Source organism: Mauremys reevesii, linkage group 11 (assembly GCF_016161935.1).
Source record: "Mauremys reevesii isolate NIE-2019 linkage group 11, ASM1616193v1, whole genome shotgun sequence".
In the NCBI taxonomy this organism is placed as follows: domain Eukaryota; kingdom Metazoa; phylum Chordata; order Testudines; family Geoemydidae; genus Mauremys; species Mauremys reevesii.
In genome coordinates this window covers 64,334,560-64,357,445 of record NC_052633.1, presented here as the reverse complement: position 1 = coordinate 64,357,445, position 22,886 = coordinate 64,334,560, and the positions used below count along the sequence as shown (strand labels likewise).

The 22,886-nt window shown below is 39.2% G+C and overlaps 2 protein-coding genes across 8 annotated transcripts in view; one reads left to right on the top strand and one right to left on the bottom strand.

Moving 5' to 3' along the window:
- LOC120375032 (glycerol-3-phosphate dehydrogenase [NAD(+)], cytoplasmic-like) overlaps positions 1–6,646 on the top strand; it is a 52,787-nt gene extending 46,141 nt beyond the window's left edge. For all 5 annotated transcript variants that reach the window (XM_039495591.1, XM_039495595.1, XM_039495593.1 and 2 more), the window contains 4 exons: positions 233–345; positions 2,233–2,466; positions 3,063–3,169; positions 6,438–6,646. In XM_039495591.1, the coding sequence (XP_039351525.1) occupies positions 233–345; positions 2,233–2,466; positions 3,063–3,169; positions 6,438–6,534 (551 nt within the window). In that variant the 3' untranslated portion in view covers positions 6,535–6,646. The remainder of the gene's footprint in view (positions 1–232; positions 346–2,232; positions 2,467–3,062; positions 3,170–6,437) is intronic.
- A 2,661-nt stretch (positions 6,647–9,307) lies between these two features.
- The window catches only part of LMLN (leishmanolysin like peptidase), a 29,955-nt gene continuing 16,376 nt past the window's right edge, over positions 9,308–22,886 (bottom strand). Inside the window, exons 10-17 of one of the 3 annotated variants that reach the window (XM_039495588.1) lie at positions 22,281–22,388; positions 20,620–20,696; positions 19,773–19,883; positions 18,601–18,733; positions 17,470–17,629; positions 16,664–16,794; positions 15,516–15,726; positions 9,308–13,585 (exon numbers count right to left, since the gene is read on the bottom strand). In XM_039495588.1, coding sequence (XP_039351522.1) covers positions 13,485–13,585; positions 15,516–15,726; positions 16,664–16,794; positions 17,470–17,629; positions 18,601–18,733; positions 19,773–19,883; positions 20,620–20,696; positions 22,281–22,388 — 1,032 coding nt within the window. In that variant the 3' untranslated portion in view covers positions 9,308–13,484. The remainder of the gene's footprint in view (positions 13,586–15,515; positions 15,727–16,663; positions 16,795–17,469; positions 17,630–18,600; positions 18,734–19,772; positions 19,884–20,619; positions 20,697–22,280; positions 22,389–22,886) is intronic. The other 2 variants (XM_039495589.1, XM_039495590.1) reach the window with 2 other exon arrangements.

Below are 22,886 nucleotides of genomic sequence, written 5' to 3'. Positions count from 1 at the left end.
GGACACGTTTTGCTAATGCATTTTGACTTGTGCGGTTATACTGGCTGCCAGCTGCAAGAACTGGTATTGGTTCACAAATCCCCCTTTAATAATGTCTAGTTATACAGATTACAAAACCTAACCCTTCCCTCGGAGTCATCCCCCTACTTCAGTATCTTATAAACATACATGTTTTGTCCACCCCGTAACTTATGTAACAAAGAATGTTTAACTCCCATCCTTCCTTCCACAGGGTGCAAAAATGAAAAGCATGGGCAGATCTTTAAAGAATTAATGCAGACCCCAAATTTCAGGATTACCGTGGTGGATGACTGTGATACAGTGGAGATCTGCGGAGCCTTAAAAGTTAGTGATTCCAAACCAAATAATTGTTTTTTTAGGGCCAAATTCTACCCTCACGTCTCGTTTCAAGGTTCCCTGGTCTAGTGCTGGCTCCACCACCAGGTCATTAGATGGCCTTGGGCAAATCATATGGGAATATGTACGTACCTCATAAGTGTGTTGAGGAATGATTGGTTGTAGAGCATTTCGGAACAAATTATACAAATGCTTTCCTTATTGTAGGTATGCATGCTTCTGAGAGCGGAATTTGGTCCTTAATACTTCCTTGTCTAGGCAGATCATAAGCTCTTAGTGGTAGGAATTCCTAGCACGTGTATGTGCAGCATCTAGCACAATTGTTACTCTCATCTTATTTGGTGCCTCAGAGCCTTCCTGTAATACAAATAATCATAATAGACTATCATTCAAACTACAATTACAACTTAAGTTAGATTTCTTTATCAAAGAGTTGGTTTTTTTTTATAAATAAAAAGGTGGCAAAAGGATGGAGTGTCCTCTTTAAGCAAATGTTTTCTTTCTAAGTTCAAGTAATAACTTACAAGGAAATAATAGACTGTAAGCTCTGTGGGGCAGGAACCATGTCTCCCAGTGGTGTTGTAACACATTTAGGAATAGTGGCACTCCAATCCTGATTGGGACCTCTGCATTCAACTGCAATGTAAATGAGAAATAATACTGAAGTTGAAGCCTGTTCCAAGCAGCACTTGAGTGAGATGGATAGTTTGCTTTAAAACCCATTGAAAATGCACTCCAGCATACAGCGCAGTCGTATATTCTTATCATTCAACTTATTCTGACAAAAAGCATCAGTGGCTTGAACTGAATCGGTGTGTGGTTTACCTATAAGTAAATCAGTTATTTACACACACAAACATGTATCCCAGGCAGGTTTCAGTGGAATGTTTTTTGTATGGAAATAGCCCAGTCCTGGCTCCTACTGAAATGAGAGTTTCAGCAGTAATGGTGCAGAGAGCAAAACTGAGGCATGAGCATTTCTGGGACTTCAAACTTAAAGGTAGCCACACTAACACCTACTACTACAATATATCGTGAACTACGCTGTCTGACTACAAAGTTTGGGATATTTTTGATTAAGCATTTGATTGGGATGCCCAGTGAACCTCTTTCCGACTTTTGTAAGGATAGTAAAATGTTCCCATAGGCCAAGGGTCGGCAACCTTTCAGAAGTGGTGTGCCGAGTCTTCATTTATTCACTCTAATTTAAGGTTTCACATGCCAGTAATACATTTTAATGTTTTTAGAAGGTCTCTTTCTATAAGTCTATAATATATAACTAAACTATTGTTGTATGTAAAGTAAATAAGTTTTTTAAAATGTTTAAGAAGCTTCATTTAAAATTAAATTAAAATGCAGAGCCCCCCCAGACTGGTGGTCAGGACCCGGGCAGTGTGAGTGCCACTGAAAATCAGTTCGCGTGCCACAGGTTGCCTACTCCTGTTGTAGGCATAGGCCAAGTTTGATCTACTGCAACCAATGTTTATGGAGGTAGAAATCCAGGCTAGGCAAAGATTCAATTAAAAGATAAGAACAGAAGGGTCACTAGATCCCGCTGCCAACCTGGCAACAAGGGGAAAATAATTATTCCAGCTGCATTATATGGCCAAATTTTTAACACAGTGCCCTTCATTTTGCACCCGGAAATAAGTGGGAACATTTTTTTAGGCCTTAGAAGTCCAATTACTTGACATTTAAGTGCTATGAAGTATGCTCACAATTATTTGGAATTGGAATACCTGGGAGCACTCAGGTAAAAACAGGTTTACTTACTGTGTTCACTTACAGTTTAGCATATGCTACCAAAGAACTGCACGTCTTATCTGACTTGGTTTCCTTCTCTCTTTTGCACCTTTTCTATTAAACTGGTTTTAGAACATAGTAGCAGTCGGAGCTGGATTCTGCGATGGATTGGACTTTGGCGACAATACTAAAGCAGCAGTCATTCGTTTGGGCCTCATGGAAATGGTAGCCTTTGCAAAGCTGTTCTGCAGGGGTTCAGTATCGATAGCTACTTTTCTGGAGAGCTGCGGTGTTGCTGATCTAATCACTACATGCTACGGGGGGCGCAACAGGAAAGTAGCTGAAGCCTTTGTGCGGACAGGAAAAGTAAGGAGCATTTTTGAGGCATCATAAGCCCATGTGTTAATCAATTGCATTTTACACACACAACAACAGTCATCTTCCTGATGAAAGGATAACACTCCCTCAATGATCTAAGAGAGGAGGGTTCAGAAGTGACTCTTGCTCTCCTTGCCAACTGCAAAGACTGTTTCAGTAGCACATATTATTCCAAACATGTCCCAAGAGTTGAAAGCTTTGGACTGAACAAAGATGAACTAAAATAAATTGGAAGGAGAGAGAATAGTTCCCCACAATTCTAGAATAAGTGAAAATCCTCTTCCCCCTTGGAACAGCACATCCAGTGCTGCTTCCTTCTGCTTATAAAAGCAAAAGGTTATATAATATGGACTGAATGCCTCAGCCACTGCTTAGGGACCCGAAAAAGAATCTGTTCAAGCCTCCCACTGCCTTCTGTTCATTAATCACTTGGCCTATAACAAAAGTACAAGGCAGGCGTGGGCTGCAGTTTAATCACTGGATTCTTTTGTCTAACATTTTCAGAAGCCTTCTGCTTGAAACACTCTGTTCCGTTATGCAGCTTCCTTTTATTCTGTTTGTGTGATCACTCTCATTTCTTCTAGTCTATTGAGGAACTGGAAAAAGAGATGCTGAATGGACAAAAGCTACAAGGTCCTCAGACTTCAGCTGAAGTCTATAAGATGCTGAAACAGAAAAACATGATTGATAAGTAAGTTTGATTTTTTTGAATATTTAGTTGACAGACTTGTTATAAGCAAAAGTTATTACTAGTTCACAACTGTTTAAAGGTCTTTATGAAACAAGTATATAGTCTGTCCATGTCCATAAAGGACCAGGTGTCCACATCTCAAGGCACCATCACTGTTCACATTAGCCTGCACTCTTACTGGCAGTACCAACAGAACAGGCCAAAGGCTGAATGGTTTGCAGAACGAACTGCTTCACCTAACAATGCTCCTTTCCAAAAAAAAGGAAAGTTTGAGATGCAGTGTTGGAGGAAACCTGGGTACCTGATCTGTAGACAAATAAGATTTCATGCTCTATCAGTGTTATACCTTTCACTGATACTAGCTACAATATTAACTTTAACTAGTGCCTTCTCTTAGTAAGATATGCAGGATAATCTTTCGAAACAAAGACTGTTTGTGTGCTGAAAAATTTCTGTGCAGTAGGAGCATTTTAGTGGCACAAGGGGATGCTATTGGAGTACAGAGCCATTTAAACACCTTAATGACCTGAAAAATCAAAAAAAGGACTCCTACAGAAAGTGGACACATGGATGAATGCTAAGGAGGAGTACAAAAGAACAGTATAAGCAGGTAGGGTCAATGAGAAAGGATAAAGGCATAAAATGAGTTATCTAGCAAGGGGCATAAAAGGCAAGAAGTTCTTTAAATACACTAGGATCAAGAGAAAGACGGAGGAAAGTGTAGGTCATCTATTTAGATGAGAAGAAGAGCTAATAACCGATGACATCAAGAAGGCTGAGGTGTTTAATGCCTATTTGGCTACAGTCTTCACCAAAAAGGTTAATGACTAGCTACTCACAGTATTAACAAGGGGAAGGAAAGCCGTCCAAAATAGGAAAATAAAAGGTTAGATTAGAGGCTATTTAAATTAGATGTATTCAAGTAGCAAGGATTGATGAAATTCATCCGAGGGTACTTAAACCAACTGAAGCAATCTTGGAACCATTAGTAATTACCTTTGAGTACTCATGGAGGACTGGCGGGGTCTCAGAGGACTGGCGCAGGACAAAAAACACAGTATCTATCTTTAAAAGGGGGAATAAAGAGGACCTGGGAAATTATAGATCAGCCATATTAACATTGATACCAAAATACTAGAACATATTATTAGACAATCAGTTTGTAAACACTTAGAGGAGAATATGATTATAAGGAATAGCCAGCATAGATTTGTCAAGAACAAATCACAACAAACCAACCTGATCTCCTCCTTTAGAGGGTTACTGGCCTAGTGGATGGGAAGGGAAGCCATAGATGTGATATCTTGATTTTACTAGGGCTTTTTATATAATCTCACATGACATTCTCAAACAAATTAGGGGAAATGGTCTAGATTAAATTACTGTGAGGTGGGTGCACAAAGTGTGGAAAGACCACACTCAGAGAGTAGTTCAAGTATTCGTTGTCAGTCTGGAAGGACATATCTAGTGGGGTCCCACAGTGCTCAGTCCTGAGCCTGGAATTACCTCAATATTTTAATTAATGACTTGGAAGACTGAGTGGAGAGTGTGCTTATAAATATTTGTGGATGACAAAGTGCTTGCAACCCCACCCAATGGGGTTAGGAAGGCTTAGGCTGGGTTTGAATTAAAAAATAACTAAATGCAAACGCGCAACTACACAATGGGGACTAAATGGCCGGGTATAGTACTGGTGAAAAAGATCTGGGGGTTATCATGGATCACAAATTGAGTACGAGTCAACAGTGCGATGTAGTTTAAAAAAAAAAAGCAAATATTATGGGGTATATTATCAGGAGCATCATATGTAAGACATGGGAGATAATTGTCCTGCTATACTTGGCACTGGTAAGGCCTCAGCTGGAGTAGTGTGTCCAATTTTGGGTGCCACACTAAGAAATATGTGGACAAATTGGAGACAGCATCAATAGGAGAGCAACAAATATGATAAAAGGTTTAGAAAACCTGATTTAGGAGGACAGGTTTAAAAAAACAAAAACAACTGGGCATGTTTACTCTTGAGAAGAGAAGACTTACGTCTTCAAATATGTTAAGGGCTGTTATAAAGAGGACTAATCAATTGTTCTACATGTCCTTGCAGGTAGGACAAGTAGTAATGGGCTTAGTCTGCAGCCAGGGAGATTTAGGTTAGATATTAGGAAAAACTTTTAAACTATAAAGATAGTTAAGCTCTGGAATAGGCATCAAAGAGAGGCTGTGGAATCCCCATCTTAGCGAGTTCAGAACAGGTTGGACAAACACCTGTCAGAGGGTCTAGGTTTATTTGGTCCTGCCTCGGCCAAAGGGGCTGGACTTGCTGACACCTCAAAGTCCATTCAAGCCTCACAATTTTATGATTCTATATATGCACCTGAGATTACAAATGAAAACATTTGAATTACAATTAGGCTTTGCCTCTGTTTCAGCTTGCACAATGAAAGTAGCTGAGTCTTTCAGGTTCTCTTACACTAGCACACTGCTGCAGTATTTAGGGTGGAAGCACTGTAAGGAGGCATTGGAAAAAAAAACCCTTGTCCATTGGAATTGTAATAATTATGGAAAAAACTTCTCTTGGTTTTAGATTTCATAAAAGTTTGTTTTGACAGCTAAATTATGCACAGTTTCAAATCAATTCCATTCTCTCATTCTTGACTGTAAAATTATCTAACTTAAAAGGCAACCAGCAAAGTGAAAAAATTCTTTGCTTCTTTATGCTATGTAAGGGAAACCATGTGAGGTTCAGTTCTGCATGCTTTTACCTTAGAAATATCACAGCTTGTCTTTCCTGGAAGGCTCCTTAGGAGGAGTAGGGAGCAGAAGGGAGCTTTCCAAGTCCTTAATTGAAAGCACAGGTTGTTGAGTTTTTTCCATACAGCTTTCTCCCACCTGTTTGTCAAGCATTAGTGTTAAATGGGGTAGGGAAGGTGTCTGCCTAAGATAAACAGTAACATCCTTTCCTCTCAATTGGGCCAGTTTCATTCTCTTTGTACTTCATGTCTTAATCCTACAACTAGCTCTCCAGTTATCCAGACAATCTCTGGGGAAAAAAAAACACATGATAGATAGGCCTAAAATTTTGAGAGAAGAGGAAATTGTGAAAGGAGTGGGAAAAAGCAGCATGTAAACCCTTCAAACTTTTATATCCCAAAGCAGAAAAAGGCAGCACTTTTCCCCCAACCCCCATTTTCATAGGTGTCAAGAATAGTGAAGCTGTTTGCATAAAAGTAAACTTTCAAAACCACTTTAAATTATTTCATCTTTCTTTTAGGTTCCCATTGTTCTCAACTGTCTACCAGATCTGCTATGAGGGTAGGTTGGTCCAAGAATTCATCTCTTGTCTACAGAATCATCCACAACACATGTAAGACTTTCACGGGGCTCATCCGGATGTGCATTCATCTCTTCTGGGCTTCTCTCGACTTGGTAGTAAATAAAAGCAGCCAAATAAGTCATGTGGCACATAACTCTTCTTGTAAAGGCAAATGTAGACTTTTTTTTTGTACAGTCAGCCTGAATATTTCATTATCTCCAAGGAAGTAGGATGGATACAGGATTTAATAACTTTAATTAATACGGTTTGACTTTGGTTGGTCTTTTCAGAATCAGCCCTAGGAAAATTCTTTTCTTTCCTGTTGATAATAAGTAATGCTAAAGATTTTGTCACAAATGTTTTTAGTAAAAGACACAGGTCATGGGCAAAACAGAGAGAAATTCATGGAATCCATAACCTGTCCATGACTTCTACTAAAAATATCCCTGACAAAATGGGGATCCTCGGATTCCCACACTATGAGGCAGCAATGCAGGGGCAAGGAGCCGCCTGCAGCAGTTGGTGGTTGTTGGGTACCCCTATCACCTGCAGCTCCTGGCGTCCCCCAGGTGCCAGGAGCTTGGGTTCCCCACTGAAGCCCAGGGCTGCCCGCTACCTGCAGTGTCTGGGAGCTTGGGGTTCCCCTCCACCCCTAGACTGAAACTGGGTGGGGGTTTCCTTCACCCCCCAGCACCTGGGAGCTGCAGGAGTTACCCCGCCAGCTGGGGTTGCAGGGAGCTTGAGGCTCCCCTGCCACTTCATGCCAGGACTCCAGTTCTCCTGCTGCAACGCCCACAGAGGCAGGGAGGTCAGGGTTTTTCCTGCCACCGCCAGCAGGGAGCTTGTTCCTCAGCCCGCAGCAGCAGGGAGCTTGGGGGTTCCCCTGCTGCCCGTAGTGGCTGGGAGCTCCGGGGCCCTCCAGATGCTGCGGGGGTACCCTGCAACTCCCTGCGCCAGTGGGCGGTGTGGACTCTGCAGCTCCCAACCATCAGAGGCTGAAGTCACGGATTCCGTGACTAAATCAGAGACTTAATTATAAGCAGTCCCCATACTCATCTGCCCCCCACCCACATCAAATCTAATTCCCGTGCATCTTATCACTTTGCCCACTAATATTTCTCATACAGAAACAGTGCAAAGATGCATGTAATTTGGAGAAAAACCACTTGGAAAATAAATAAAAAATTAGTTAACTTTTCCTTAAGAAAAGACTACTTCAGTATTGTCAAGCGGCAAACATGGGCTTATACAGTTCCCCTAAAATACAATTCCATTTCAAAAGCAAGGTGTCAATACAATTTCTTACCCAATTTGATTTCCTAATAGAATGCTTGTGGAAAAGGGTAATTGTTACCCTACTCAAATATGACTGACTGTTCAATCAAAGCAGTTTCATAGAATGAAAATCTTACCTCTGAAGCTTCCAAGTGTCCTGGTGAGGGATTTTCATTAATTTATTTTCTTAAAGTACAAGGATTTTGGAGAGAATAAATAACACTGCAAAATGCATCTGTGTTTAGCATCAGTATTTCTCAGCAACTGATGCCTAGTAATTATCATTAGTCAAGATAGCAAATGTATCTAAGACTGATAATTAGGGTCCAAGCTTCACCCTAATGTATACCATGTGCAATATTGTTGATTTCAATGGGGTGACAAGTGTGCAAAGAGGGGTAGAATTTGGCCAGTGAAGTTAAAGCCCTTGATGTTTCACTGCTACACACGCACAAAATAATTGCTATAAACGCACAGACTTCCTATATTACATTGGTGAATGAGTCTCTGCATTTTAACTCTAGGTAGGAGGCCCCATTAGAGGCCAGTGCAACTTCATGCATCATCCAGTAGACAGCAAGCACTGCAGCCACAACCCTGCTCCTCCTAGAGATTAAGCTAGCCAGTTCCATCATGCATTCTAAACTCAAAGATATCCACATCACTTCTGAATCTTAGTGACACCCATGCTGACTCATGCACCAATGTTTTAAATTTGCTACAGGTGGCAGCCAGATTTCAAGGCTGTAATTTAACTTTTTGAACACCATTTTATAACTGTTTGGGTAACTTTGCATACATGATGTTTTCCAGGGTTAAAGCCATCTATGAATGAATTGTGGTACTTTTTTATATTCCAACCTTCTGAAAAAACATGTACATTAAAGATGTAACCTACTTTTTGCACAAAATTGCCTCTATTTCACGGTCATGCTAGGGCATAAGTTAGTGTTTTATAAATTCTCTATACAAAGACTGAAGAAAAAGATTTTTACATTAGAAAGATTTTTTCTTCCACATTTTACAAGAACCCTGTTACATCCCTGACATTGATTTGTTCAGATTAAAAATATAGAACCATGGGGGAAAAAAAACCAAAAACCTCCGCCTTAAAGATGATCAGGAAACAGCCACACAACTCCCATCCATTTCAATGGGAAGTGTATGCCTAAATTCCTTACACAGCTTTGAAAACTTCAACTTACATCTTTTCAGGGTTGAATATAAATATGTTGCATGATTTTTAAATGGAAATTACGATCATAGGTTTGAAGTTTTGGGCCCTTTTTTTGCTCTCCTTAGGCCAAACTCCATTTGAAGTCATTTTAATATTATAGTGCGTTTTCAGGTTTAGACAATGTATATCGAGTATGAGTTCATATAAGTATAAAGCAATTTAATTCTGCTAAATTTATAAATATTTGCTGTAATTTCGTTTTGCAAAGGCACGGTTAAAATAATTGACAATTCTAATACATAAATTACTCTCTCTGTTTGTGTTTAGTGTTTGAATTTACAATGTGTGTCATTCTCAGAGAAGGGCAAGACTGAGATACAATTTTCTAGACAAGTGTTTATTGATGTACAAGGATTTGTTTCATTATTTGAAGATGGCAGTACCTAACACATGAAAACAAAACCTTCCACTCACAACAGCACAAACAAAAGTTAGCCCTTAATCCTCAATTCCAGTCACAAGAAATAATGTAAAATTTACTCTACATTTATATTCTGTACTAAAATAGGAAACACATACTCAAGGTCACAGTCAGTTCTCTCATCCAAAATAATTCTGTTTTCAGAATAAAGGTGACATTTGTACCCATAGGCCCAATACCACATACCACACAAACGTACCACTTAATGTATACGCATGGACCCTAACCTTGCAAAGTGATATAAATGCATACAGAGCCTTACACCCACATCATCCCTTCCATCTCACTTTGCAGAGTCAGGGCCTTATACTGCTCAGCCACAGGTCACCAACTTGACATTAATAGGAACTTTGGAGAAGAAAAAACATACGCCTCTCCAGCTGCACTGAGATACATTAGTGTAGAAAAAATTTCAGGACAGAAAATATTTTAAAATAGGCACCGTCCCTCCTAAATAAGGGCAGAGGACATATGATTTTAGATTAGATATTTGTTCCTAGTTTACTAGTGCACATCAAAAAGATAAACTACATTGTACTAATAGTCAAGTAAAACATTGGAGCAAAATTCTCCTTAGATACCTGCAATGGATCCAGATTCCAAAGTCCCAGGAATCAGCTCATTTACAAGAGCACAGCACTGGAGTAACAGTACTGCCTGGTGGTTTGGAGCATTCTGCTCATTGCAAACAATTTATCTGACCAAGAACTATCCCTCTTCTCCCTGTAATTCTTTGAGACCAGTGCCACTGTGGTGTTCCTCAAATCTAGCTCACCTGAACCTTCAGTTGCTATTTTAGATTAAAACTAGGAAAAAAAATTGTGAAACACCTTTGAGAAAGGAGACACAGTTTTTTCCTATAAGCAAATATGTAGTGCTTTACAAAATAATTATAATATAAATCAAGAAAATTCAGCTACAGCAAGTCAAGTAACTTATTTGCTAGTCCAGGAAGAAAGCTCTAAGTACATCACAGAATAAGTGCAACTAGGAAGCAAGAGTAGCTTCCTGCAGGTTATTTTAGAAAAATAACACTGACAATTTTGTTAGACAACACTTAAGGCTGCCTAAATGACTGTTTAAACTAGGACTTTCAGCTGTATATTCCGCATTCTGAAATGGCTTATGCTTCCTACTCTAATTCTGCTCTTAAAAACCTGAGATGTTTTTACTGATTCAGCTTGAGATTTGGAAGTTAACAGTATGTTGAATATTTAAATCTAAGACAGTATAGAAAACTGAGGTAGGCGGTTTTATTCAGTTATTCCTTCTGAGATGGAAAGGGGTATTTCCACTGCATTGGCAGCCACCTCTTCACTCTCACCTTAAAGGTGACCTCATTACATCTATCAGCCATCACATTGTTACTACAATGGGGCTACCTGTCATTAGCTTACTAATATAAAAATATCAAAAATTAACCTGTTCAAATACATTTTTCTACAAAAATCAGGAAGTCACTTCCAATTCTACCATTCATAGCTGGATTCTTGACTGCTGCATGTGCTCACAGAAATCATGACTGAAATCTCAGGATTATTAAGGCAATCATATTTTTACTTCACTGGATACATTAAAAACAACTACTCAGCAAGTACTGTTAAGTCTGCCTCGAAGCGTTCTCACACGTAGGTGAGTTCTCCCTCTACAATGCACGATGGTCACTCACTTATTATATAGTACACAATGCAGATGTAAGAAAGCACTGTCTTTTCAAGTCACCTTACATGTTTCACTACATTCTCAGAGAGCAGACTGAGCAATTGGGATAGATAACTGTTCAGTTGAAGACAAGATTATTCATTCAAAGATAGCAAGTTTCACATTTGTACAAACAGGAGATCAGGAGATCAAATGTCCAATGCAATAAATTAACACTGGTAAAAATGCTTAACAGCTATAAAGTTAATCAGAAAGTTGAGACAGTGCAAATATTTTACATTATTAAGAAAAAATAACCAAGAAAAATTTTCAAGTATAAAAAGCATCATTGTTGAGTGATGCTACTTAAATTCTATTATTGCACAACAGACAAAAGATACAATATCAACCTCTGGGGCCTAAAATCTTTTCAAACCATTATGCGTTTTCAAGGAACCATTTCACACTGTTGTTGCATTGTGTATATATTAACATTTATCAGTCTGTTCATTATTTTTAGTGTGTCTTAATCCAAATTTGTATGTTTTAAAAAACTATAGCAATTAGGGATAAAATGTTTTAAACACACATATTTAAACCTAATTTAGGCCTCGTATAATTTAAAGCAGTGTATATAACTTGGAACTAGTCCAATGCAAAGGATTCTCAGTTGTGATTCCTTAGGGCAGTTTTAACTTGTGTAGCAAATTGGGGATTCAGTGACATTGGCCACATTACAAAAACCCTATTTTTATGGGGATAATGTTAAAAAAAAATGCAGTAGGCATACAAAGATTTTTCTTTAACATGCATATAACCATAATGGAAACTCTCCCTACTAATGGACAAGTTCATCTGTGACCAGAGGATTTTTATTCCATATCTTCACCCTTTTTTCCTTGCAAAAAGTCCCTGACAAATCCATTTCCTTATAGCAGCTTAAAGGGAGGTTAGAAGATATTTATCCTCTTTGTCTTGTCTTGGTATATGCTGGAACCACTGGGCACTCCTGCCCCCTCACATCTGTAATGGAAACAGTTTTCTGAGAATCAGAACTATCAGCATGGACAGACTGAATAGCGCAAGCAAGACTTATTTGTAAGTCCAAAAGGGGTAAGATACGGGCAAGTTTGCATCTCTAAGTGCCCCCAGGAGAAACAGCAATTCTACACATTTCCCTAAATCTAGTAGATTTTGTGCACCACTAACTTGTGCTTCTTTATAGCACAGTATGCCCTGGTTTAAAAAAATAGCTGTTTTCATAGCAGTATTTTAAATCTTCACGTACCCAGTATCACTTTAGAGGTCAGCCACATGTCCATCAGAAGAGCCAGTCTATAGTTTTCTTAGTGTGTTTATCTTGTTTTGGCCTAAAGTAGTCACTGTCTTTGTTTACTACAGTTGCCATCACTATTATTTTTCCCCCAAAGGAAAGTCAAGTTAGAGCACAGGTGTTGTGTGTTCACATTATCTATGCAGAATAGAACACATTACTTCACTGCTGTTTAGCTCTCAACACCCATAAAGTGCCAAAAAAACACCACCACCACCACCACCCACCTCACCTGCACTCTGAACACTGATATTGAAGGTAAAGGACAAAAACTACTGTAGTGAAGTGAAATATTTTGACCATCCCATCAAAAGTACATCAGTGTTCCCCCTTCTTAAAGTTACCCTGGTAAGATTCAAATACGTAGTGCATCAATTTTCACATAACTGGCACGCGTTCAATGAGAGTGGGCTTCAAAAAGCTGAAGTGGGATTACTAAAATATTTGAATGTAAAGAAACAAATTGGATGAAAAATATACCATCAATTCACCATAAAGTTTCAAAGTACACAATAGTATTTTGGCAGCAATGCCATAATATCAGTGTTTTGTGTGTATGTCTGTGCGTGTGTGGCTGAAATTGCAAGACTTGCTAAAAGCCCATTTCAGCCTAGGTTCCTAGCAGCAATGCCAACTGATTTTTTTCCATGGCTTTTCACTAAAGAAACAATGAGGTATATCTCCAGTTTGAGGATGCTAAAAAACAACATCCTGCTATCACTTACACAGAGGATTTAGCAAAACAAAATCCAAGAAGCATTCTTACAGTTTCACATGTATATCACTAATGACTGAGTTGCCAGTTGCCTAATGCAGCTAGCACATTTGATCTTCAAAAGTTGTTACTGTTAAAATTAAAGGTCTGAATTCAGAAAATACTGGCACTTATTGAGAAAGCATAGTTACTTTGCCTCCTCTTAAAAGCTAGCTGCTGTTGTGAGCACCTTCTTGGCTACAAGCAGTAGTGAGACTGCCTTTTCGTCTATCGTCCAGTGTGAGACTGGTGCCTGCAGAGATGTTGCACTATGGTAGTGCTCTTGACTCGAGGAATGCAGCATGGTGGTGAAGTCTTGGAGTAAGTACATTTTTTACCCACACTTAAGTCCATACACACAGAAGAAATCCTGTCAGCAAGGGGATCAAGTTAGCCATCAACAGCCAGAGCGTTACAACCAGGCTGGAGGAACAGGAGCACAAATCTAGAGTCAAATATAAAGATAATACAGTTACAAAATACACACCTAAAACACAGAATAGTGAACAATTTAACAAGCATGAATTTCAGTTAAAAAAAAAAAGGAGGCATGAAAAAACATAAAACTTCATTTGAAATACCGTCTATGTTAATGCATATTAGCCTTCCATGGCTAGGAACTCTGCAGTAGTAACATGATTAGCCCCTAGGATAGGAAGTGCTTTGTATTGCTTCTACAGCTAATTCAGGATTAGCAGTTAGGAAAATGGTCAGAAAATAGCTGAACACAGCAAGAAAAAGAGGCGGGGTAGAAGTGGGGGTGGGTAGAATCAACATTTTAACAGTGCCTCAGGCTTTCACAAGAGTTGGGTTTTTGAATAATTCTGATTTAGATTGCCATAAAAGCAGAACGCTGAAAACCAAACCACAGAACTGAGGTAAAGAAAAGAACAGGAAGAAAGAAATAGGGAGAACTGAAAGAGGGAGCTTGCAAAAATACCTGTCCCTCTAAGTTCTCACTGCCTGTTTTTCTACAGATTTATAAGAATGTGGGTGATACTAACATAACGAGCAGTTTCAGAGATCTGTTCTGAATAATCTCTATATACAAGGAGTACAGGATACACTATGCTAAACCTAAAGCAGATACTTGAACTCGAGTTAATTTACCTTATATTAATGTGTATAATATTTTTCTTCCTAGAAAAACTTTACAACCTATACACTAGTTCTTTCCCTAATCACTGCAATTTGGTCACTTCCACGATGGAACAAAAACAGCTGTTTTAACAGTTTGCAACAGCATTATACAGAAATTTAAGGACAGGAGGTGAAGATAAATAGCATATTCAACTGAGACTAGATGGCAAGTTCACAGAGACAATGTAGTTACCCAAGCTGGAATATGGCCAGCATATCTAAGGACTAAAACAACATTTTAGGAGTTATGGGAAAGTAATATACCATTAGTATGAATAAGGTAAATGATGCAAAGAGTTCTGTGGCACCATATAGACTAACAAACATTGAAGCATGAGCTCTCATGGGTGAATACCCACTTAGTCGGATGCACCCACGAAAGCTCATGCTCCAATACGTTTGTTAGTCTATAAGGTGCCACAGAACTCTCTGCCACTTTTACAGATCCAGACTAACACAGCTACCCCTCTGATACTTAAAGGTAAATGATGTGATTTTGTTAACTTTAATTTTAGGAAGCGGCTAGGCAAAACAAATTATAATAAAATGAAAGCTCCAAGTCAGTAAAGGAAGACCACCAGTTATTAAAATCTGATGCTCATGCAGCCACCACTGTCTAGAGAGGTCATACATGTTCTGTTATCTTATCTCCATGAGGTCAAGTTTACAGGTGAAATTACAAAAGTGTTAATTCAACATCCTCGTGGGGACTACAAGCAGGAGTCCAGGCCCATAGAGGTTGCAAGAGAGAGTCATAATCTTCCAAACACACAAGTGCCTTGTGGTCTACTGGAAGTTCCATAGGCTACAGAGACATCTCTGGGAGGACTGCCAGAGATTATACCATATGAAGTGGCTGTTCCCCAGCCATATTTCTTCCAACCAACCATCCCCCAGACCATCAGAAACATTACCATACAGTTTTAAGATACCACCACTCTGGCTCTGCTCCCTTCCCTCTCAAAGTTTTCAGGACTTTGGAATAGAGAGGAAGGGAGGGTTTGCCCTACCATTTTGATTTACTTGGCAGTCAATACAGTCTTTCCACAAAGATGTCTACATTTCGATTTTCAATCTAATTAATCAAAGTACAAACCATTCAAGTTATTTAAGAATAGTTACACTGCTGAAATCCTATAGCACTTAATATTTTCCAATAACTGACAAAATCCTCTGAAGTTTTCAGATGTTTTACCTATCTTTATTTCACATAAGCAAATCATAAAGCAACCTACCAATTGATAGTGCCCTTGTTACGTTAGAAGCTGGAGGATCTCGTTCAGGGGGACAGGAATCACAGAAGTCCCAACAAGCTGGACAAATTAGATTTCCAGCATGTACCCATCCATTCATCTGAATGCTAACAGTTAACACTTGACCGGAGCGGCTGCACAAGTATGCTGTGTCCTTGACCCAAACGTTCAGCCCCTTGGGAGAACAAGAAACCTTAAAATAAAGAAACCAAGTTAGGTCTTGCATCCGAAGAAGTGGGTATTCACCCACGAAAGCTCATGCTGCAAAACATCTGTTAGTCTATAAGGTGCCACAGGATTCTTTGCTGCAAGTTAGGTCTGTTATGGTTAAACATGTCACTTTGTTTATTATCCAAACTTGTTTATAGATTCTTCCAATAAGTAAATATTTTGTTCACAAACTGGCTTGGAGACAGCACAGATGATCTGGAAACCCATATTGCTAATTTTAGAACAATTAACTATTTTAATCTGCTATTTGTTTCAAGGATTTGGTCATATTCTTCTCTGCAATTATACTAACTGAACCACTGAATTAAGAATTACTATAATCATCTGCATACTGCCAACGATTTTATATAAGTGCATTTTCAGTTGTGCTAAGAACATTTTTGAACCCATTCTTTAATTAGTACAGCCAAGATGATCATGATTATGAAAAATAAACTTACATAGATCCAGTGCCTTCCACCTAAACTCAATGGGACTCACAAAACAAATTAAGCTAGACATCCTGTGTGGATGACATCCCAATATAAATTACAAAATATAGAAAAATTAGTATTCCTATTTTACAGCTGGGGAAACTGAAGCACAAAAACTACCTTGGACAAGTCATTCATAGGAAGTCTGTGGTAGAGATAAATATAACATCCAGATCTGTCCTCTAGCCCTGTTCTTAACCCCAATCTTTTTTTATTTTTATTAAACTTCCAGTGGATAGTTTAAGTTACATGCTCATGTTAGGAAGCCATTTTTAAAACATTGCTAAAAATATTGGGTTATTTAACAAAAACAGCCTGTGATATTAAGTAATCTTATCCTATTTTTTTAAACAAATTCTGAGTTTTTATAAAAAGGTGTGATTTTTTAAAAATGGTTTCTAAATTTATTTAAAATGTCATCCTTACCTGATAACATCCACTGCCCCAATCAGGGTAACTGAGCTTTTTTCTGCACTGTGCCATGACAAATGCTGATTTCTGAATGAGACATACAGAGTTTGGTCCATATTTCTCTGCACCATAGTTTTTTAAAGGATCTGAAGGAAAGAGGAACACATTTTTTAAGAGTTAACTCAGCTTTGTTAAATGAACATCAGCAAGCCCCTATTGTAAATTAGTAAAGAAAATTAACTTCAAGTAGTAAACGATCTATAGGGCAATTTCAACAAACACCAGAAAGAAAACCTAACTCTTCAGACCGCTCATAGAATGTTAGGACTAAAATGCTAGGACACCATTTCCACAATCTGAAACAGCTTAATGTCCATTGGAATAAATCAACTTCTGTTAACATTAAACTGAATAAGTCTTCCACCAGACTGCAAATGTATGTCTGCCAGCTAAACTGTACACTAGCAGTGCTAATTTACCATCCCAGTAAGGCCACTGAGTCACTGGCAGTGTAAAAACTCAGATTATCAAATCAGGCAGGAGTATCAGATGGTAACTGTTCAATATAATTTACTCCGCCCCATCTGTTCATGAAGAAAAATGGAGACTAAAAGGAAAGTGTTGGGAGCGGAGAAAGGAAAGGGGGGAAAAAATGGTCTGCTGAACAAACCAGACAACAGAAAGTGGACTGAAAACAGCAAAGAACCTTGTTTTCTAAAGAATGTTCTTAACTGGAAATGTGTGGGTGTCCAGATAAGACCATCCTTGTGAATTCTGCAACAAGAAAAACACTTTGAAAATATACTTCACTAGAAACTGACCTGGCTGATTTTCCATTATTCTACAATCTGAGCTGCGTTGAAATTCACCACTTAAATGCCAACTAAATTCTTGACTAAAGGGGCAATAGTCAGCAATTTCTACTGAGCCACCATAATAAGGCAAATCTTCCGATGGTACTCCATTAAGACTGTCAAAGTACTGGAGAAAAAAAATGAGACAGTGAAATAGTTTGTGCAATAAGGACAAGTGTATATTTAGCTTTCATTGAATCTATCATAATCACAAATTGCCAACATCTGTGGTGCTGCACATAGGCACTGGTATGTTTAAGAAATGCCTTTGTGCCAGATGGAGCCGAAAGCACTTTAAACTCTGCACGTATATACACACATATATGCACACGAGAGAAATCACTTTTCCTACCAAATCACAGCCACCTCCAGAGTGAAACAGCACTATTGTAACAATGCACAGCAATACCCGGCAGCAGGTTAGGTAAGGAATTGAAGAAATTCCATATACAGAAAATCTTCCAGGGAAATCTATGTAGGAGCCTGCAATGACTTACGATGGAATTGGTCAGAGAGCCAGGTGAACATCATTGTTCTTTCAGAAGAGACCAACATGACATTTCTAATGACCATAAACGGTCAGCATGTCATTTGTCGTTCTCTGAAATAGGGCACTTTCAGCAACACACATCCCCTTCACATATTAGTTCAGTACCAACTCCGAGGGAAAGAATGCTGCACCCTAAGTCACCACTACATCTTGCACCACCTAAGTTATCAGTTCTCAAACCGTGGATTGCAACCCTGTTTTAATGGGGTTGCCAGGGCTGGCGTTAGACTTGCTGGGGCCCGGGGCCGAAGCCCGAGCCCCACTACCCTGGATGGCAGAGATCAGGCTTTGGCTTCAGCCCTGGGCGGCGGGGCTCAGGTTATAAGGCCCCTGTCTGAGGCTGAAGCCCTTAGGCTTAGTCCCCCACCCAGGGCTGCAGCTTTGACTCCCCCATCCCCGGAGCGACAGGGCTCAGGCTTTGGTCCCCTCTCTTGGGGTCGTGTAGTAACTTTTGTTGTCAGAAGGGGGTCGTGGTGCAATGAAATTTGAGAACTCCTGATGTAAATAAAAATAATTTGAGCTGTTCCATGGAGTAAGATGCATTATACCTGGTACTCCTGAGGTAACTGCTTTGGGAATTTCTGTAAATTGCATACTGCTACTGCCTTTTGGTCCTGTCTACAAGTTAACTGCAGTGGATTACTCCTCAGAGTGTCACAATATGGACTCACCAATTGCCTCCTTCAAAAGAGGAAAGAAAATCTTAGTTGAATTAGATCATATTTATATCAATTGCTTTTGCTAGACAATTCTATAAGGACTGGTGTTACTTTTCCCCGACTTCATTGGTCCATCATGTGTTGGACACTGATCTCTTAATGAGCTTGGCAGCAAACTATTGCCATTTGATTGGTCTTGAATGTCATAGGAAACGCATCCACACATTTGCCAACACAATATTCTCTAAATCAAGAAGTATTTAATCTAGGATGCACTTACTCATCTAGATGGTCTAATTTTTTGCTAGTCTTTACAAATTTTTAAGCCGGTGAAAAGATTAAAATCGTGAGAAGGCCTGCTAATACAAAGTGTAACGAGATACGCCCCCTATGGGTCAGAGCAGTATCTAAAATACTATTAGAACTAACACAAACTAGGCCTGATTTTGAAAAAGACCTTAGCCCGCTCTCCATTGTTGCAGGTGCAATCAGATATTTAGACTTCTAAGAGTCATTTGCACTTCCAATTCAATGGAGGCAAAGTAATAGCATGTCCACTTTTCAAGATTAAATGTAAAAAAAATTAGAGTAAAAGCAAGGATATTAGTGATAGAAGCCAATCAGCTATTATTCTTGCACAACCTAATAAAAGTGAGTTCATGGTCTACACAACAGAAGAGAAAGATGTAGATGAATACTGAATACTGACAAACTGCAAATTCAACAGGTTTCAAAGCATCATATTGAGAAACATGATGAAGGGAAGCAGCGAACATCTACAGAGGATAATTATTGTCAAGGCCATCTGTCCTCTGTTGCAAGTCAAATGATTTTGTAGCACTTTGGTGAGACAGACTGGAAATTTTGTTGCAGCTAAAATTGAACTATCTTCAATTGCTACCACGCATTGTGATGAGTGGAATAGTTCATTGGACTTTTGGCTCACAACACTAAACAGCCACACATTTCAAAAAGTTTATAATATGAGCGAAGACAAACACACACAGATGAACATGAACATTGAGCTTAAAAAAAAAAAAAAAAAAAAAGTGTGTTCTTACTTCTCTTTCTTTTGGTCAATCCAAAATTTACAGCTTTTCATCACAAAGTCACAGCCTTTATCACGGCCCCAGTCTAATTTCTCTGCCATGCTGTAATTGGCTTTATACCAGCTGTAAAGATATTTTGAAATGGAAATACAACTGAGAAACTGGTCTTCTGACCAATCAGCAGAAGACAGTTTAAAAACTTGATAATCTCCTTATTCATTCACTGAAAATTTTAATGTAGGTTATGTCCCTTGTATATATAAATTATATGAATATTTCCTTCTGACTTTAACAAATAAGACAAGTTTTAGTTTTAATTCACTATTTGTAATGTGCATCTCTTGCTGAATAAATGGTGACTACATCTGGCATTGTACAATGGATAAAGTGTGCCAAAGAAACAGGAGTAATTGGCCAAAGGGCTTACATATATAAAGGGGAAATTCTGCTCTCATATGCACAGGTTAGATCTTGACTGATTCTGCCCTCCTTCCAGGCATGGAAATTCTATACCTGTAATAAGAGCTGAATGACAGTGAAGATCTGCTATGTAGCTTTTCAAGGAGAATTTTACCCCAAAGGCATAATTTGATTATACAAACCAGATACACACAAGGGTGTGGTCTTTATGGACAGAGTAATGATAGATGGCATTCAAGAGACATCTGAAGAAAAATGAAGATAACATAGTGCTATACCAAATATCTTTAATTATTAACTTTTTACATAAAGCAAGCTGTATTCATTTAACTGCAACATCTCTAAGTGCATGAACTCCACAGTACTTTCATTGTTTATAGCTTGAAAACACACAAGTCTGAAACTGAAGACTAACAACATTTGGTCTTTTCACTCTTACCCTGTATCCTCCATTAATGCTAAGGTAATCCGGGAGAAGACCCTGTTCTGTGTGTGGGATCCAGTCATTGCCTCATTCTGAAAATTACCAGCAACTGTTAGGAAGCTTCTGAAAAGCGATTCACAGTGTTTTCAGAGCACATTTTCCTTGACAAGTATTTTAAGTTATTTCTCCATACTGAAAAAATTTCACTGCAAGTTAAAAGACACCAAAAGTATTTTCCAAAAATGTTTAATTTTTTCTTACCAACTTCCCTAGGAAATCTTGAAATTTAAATTTGTTCCCTTATTGCTTACCTCTACAACGCACAACATTGATTTGATATTGTGGTTTTACCCATGACTACGAGGTCACTAACATTTGTACTATAAAAGGAACAATGCTGCACAGACAATCAAATAGGCTAAATGACCACCGTCTTAGTGAGAGAACAGTCAATTGCCTTGTTCAGAGGAATTTCTGCACAGGGGAGATGGCAAAAGCCACACTGGAGGGGATCATAGAAATACAGATGAGCACTGAAACAGGTTACCTAGGGAAGATGTGGATCTGCTGTTACTGAAGGTTTTCAAGAACAGGTTAGACCAGTGGTCCCCAGACTTTTCAGGGTCGAGCCAAGGCTATGGCTCCTGTGGTGGGGTGGAGGTGAGGACATGCGAACAGAGGGGAAGGGGGCTGAGACTGGGGCCACAGCTTGGGGGAGGGTCTGGAGCTGGGGCCAGGGATGAAGCCAGAATCACGGCCGGGCCGCAATGGGGGCCGGCAGCTGGGGTCCTGGCTGAGCTGCAGTAAGAGGCCGACGCTGGGGCTGAGTGCGGGACCATGGCTGAAGTAGAGCTGGGGGCAAAACGGGACTGAGCAGCGCTCCCTCCCCACCTCCTGTGGGGGCTGACCTGGGCCCCACTGTGCCCCCCAGAATGTTCCTCCACACCCCCTTAAGGGGGGCATACCCCATAGTTTGGGGACCATTGGGTTAGACAAACACCTGTCAGGGATGTCTAGATATATTTAATTCTATCCTACAGAGAAGGGCTAGATCACCTCACAAGGTGCCTTCCAGCCCTACATTTCTATGATTTTATGAAGTCAAGGTAGTGACTAAACTGCACTCTCCAGGATTTGAGACAAAAAGGTAGAAGGAGAGGGGATGACAAAAAAGATAAACTGGCTCGAAGGAAGTTCCACTCCCCTCTCCTCCCAGAAACACTCACTCAGTAAACAAAGATCAAGTTCAAAAGTGCCCTTATAAATGTAGTTTTCTTATGAAGAGACTAGTTGGTACAGAAGTACATAAAACAAATTAAACTAGGATCACTGCATAGCTGTATTACACTAATAAACTCTACAGGGCAAGTTGGGGGAAGATAGGGAAAGAACTATAGAAAAGTGAACCTCTAATTGTTTGTCATTTGATGCTGTTTTTCTAGGCACTGGTGAACCTTGTGCTCTGAGAATTAAGAGTTTGGAGAATGGTATGAGAGTTGTGTGGGAATGAATAGAGGTTTAATGTGCACAGCTTAGAGTTATTTGCAATGTATTTCAGTTAGTTTAACACTGGTGGGTTTCCAATAGATCTACGATACACCTGAAAAACTGAAAAAAAATAAAATAAATAAATCTACATTTTTATCCCCTTCAGTGAATTATTTACCAGCACTAACCTCCAACAATCGCTTTTCCCAGTGATTGAGCTCAGTACCCATGCCACCTTGGTTTTCAAGCTCCATTCCCTCTAGAATTGGACAGTCAAAATGTTTCCGAGCTTCTTCCTACAAAAAACAGAACTGTTGTTACAACCTCATTCTCAAAACACTGAGAAAAACTCAGAAATGAACTTCTTGATTAAGATTTTTTTTTTTTTTTAAAAAAGGACTATTTTAATGTCCTCCTTTTACCACAGTCTGCTATTTTCCTTTGAATGCAGAAGGACTTCTCCTTATTGAAGCTCTAACAAGCTAGTGAATCTCCCAGTACTGAATCCAGCAACCTGGCTGTTAGCCACTAATAAGGAACATACCATACTACCTACTTATTCCAAGTTCATATCAGGATCATCTGAAAACAATGTTTCAGAGAAAATAAGCTTTCATGAAATAGCCCCCCCTTCACGATTAGGTATGCTCAAGAAATTCTGAACAAAACATTTTCACATTAGAAAACGGGGTTTTGTCAAAATCAAAATTTTCCATGAGAAGAGAGATTCTGGTGGAATTTTCCATGAGAAAAATCAAAACATACCGCTATTAGCCAACAGGCATCACCCTGTC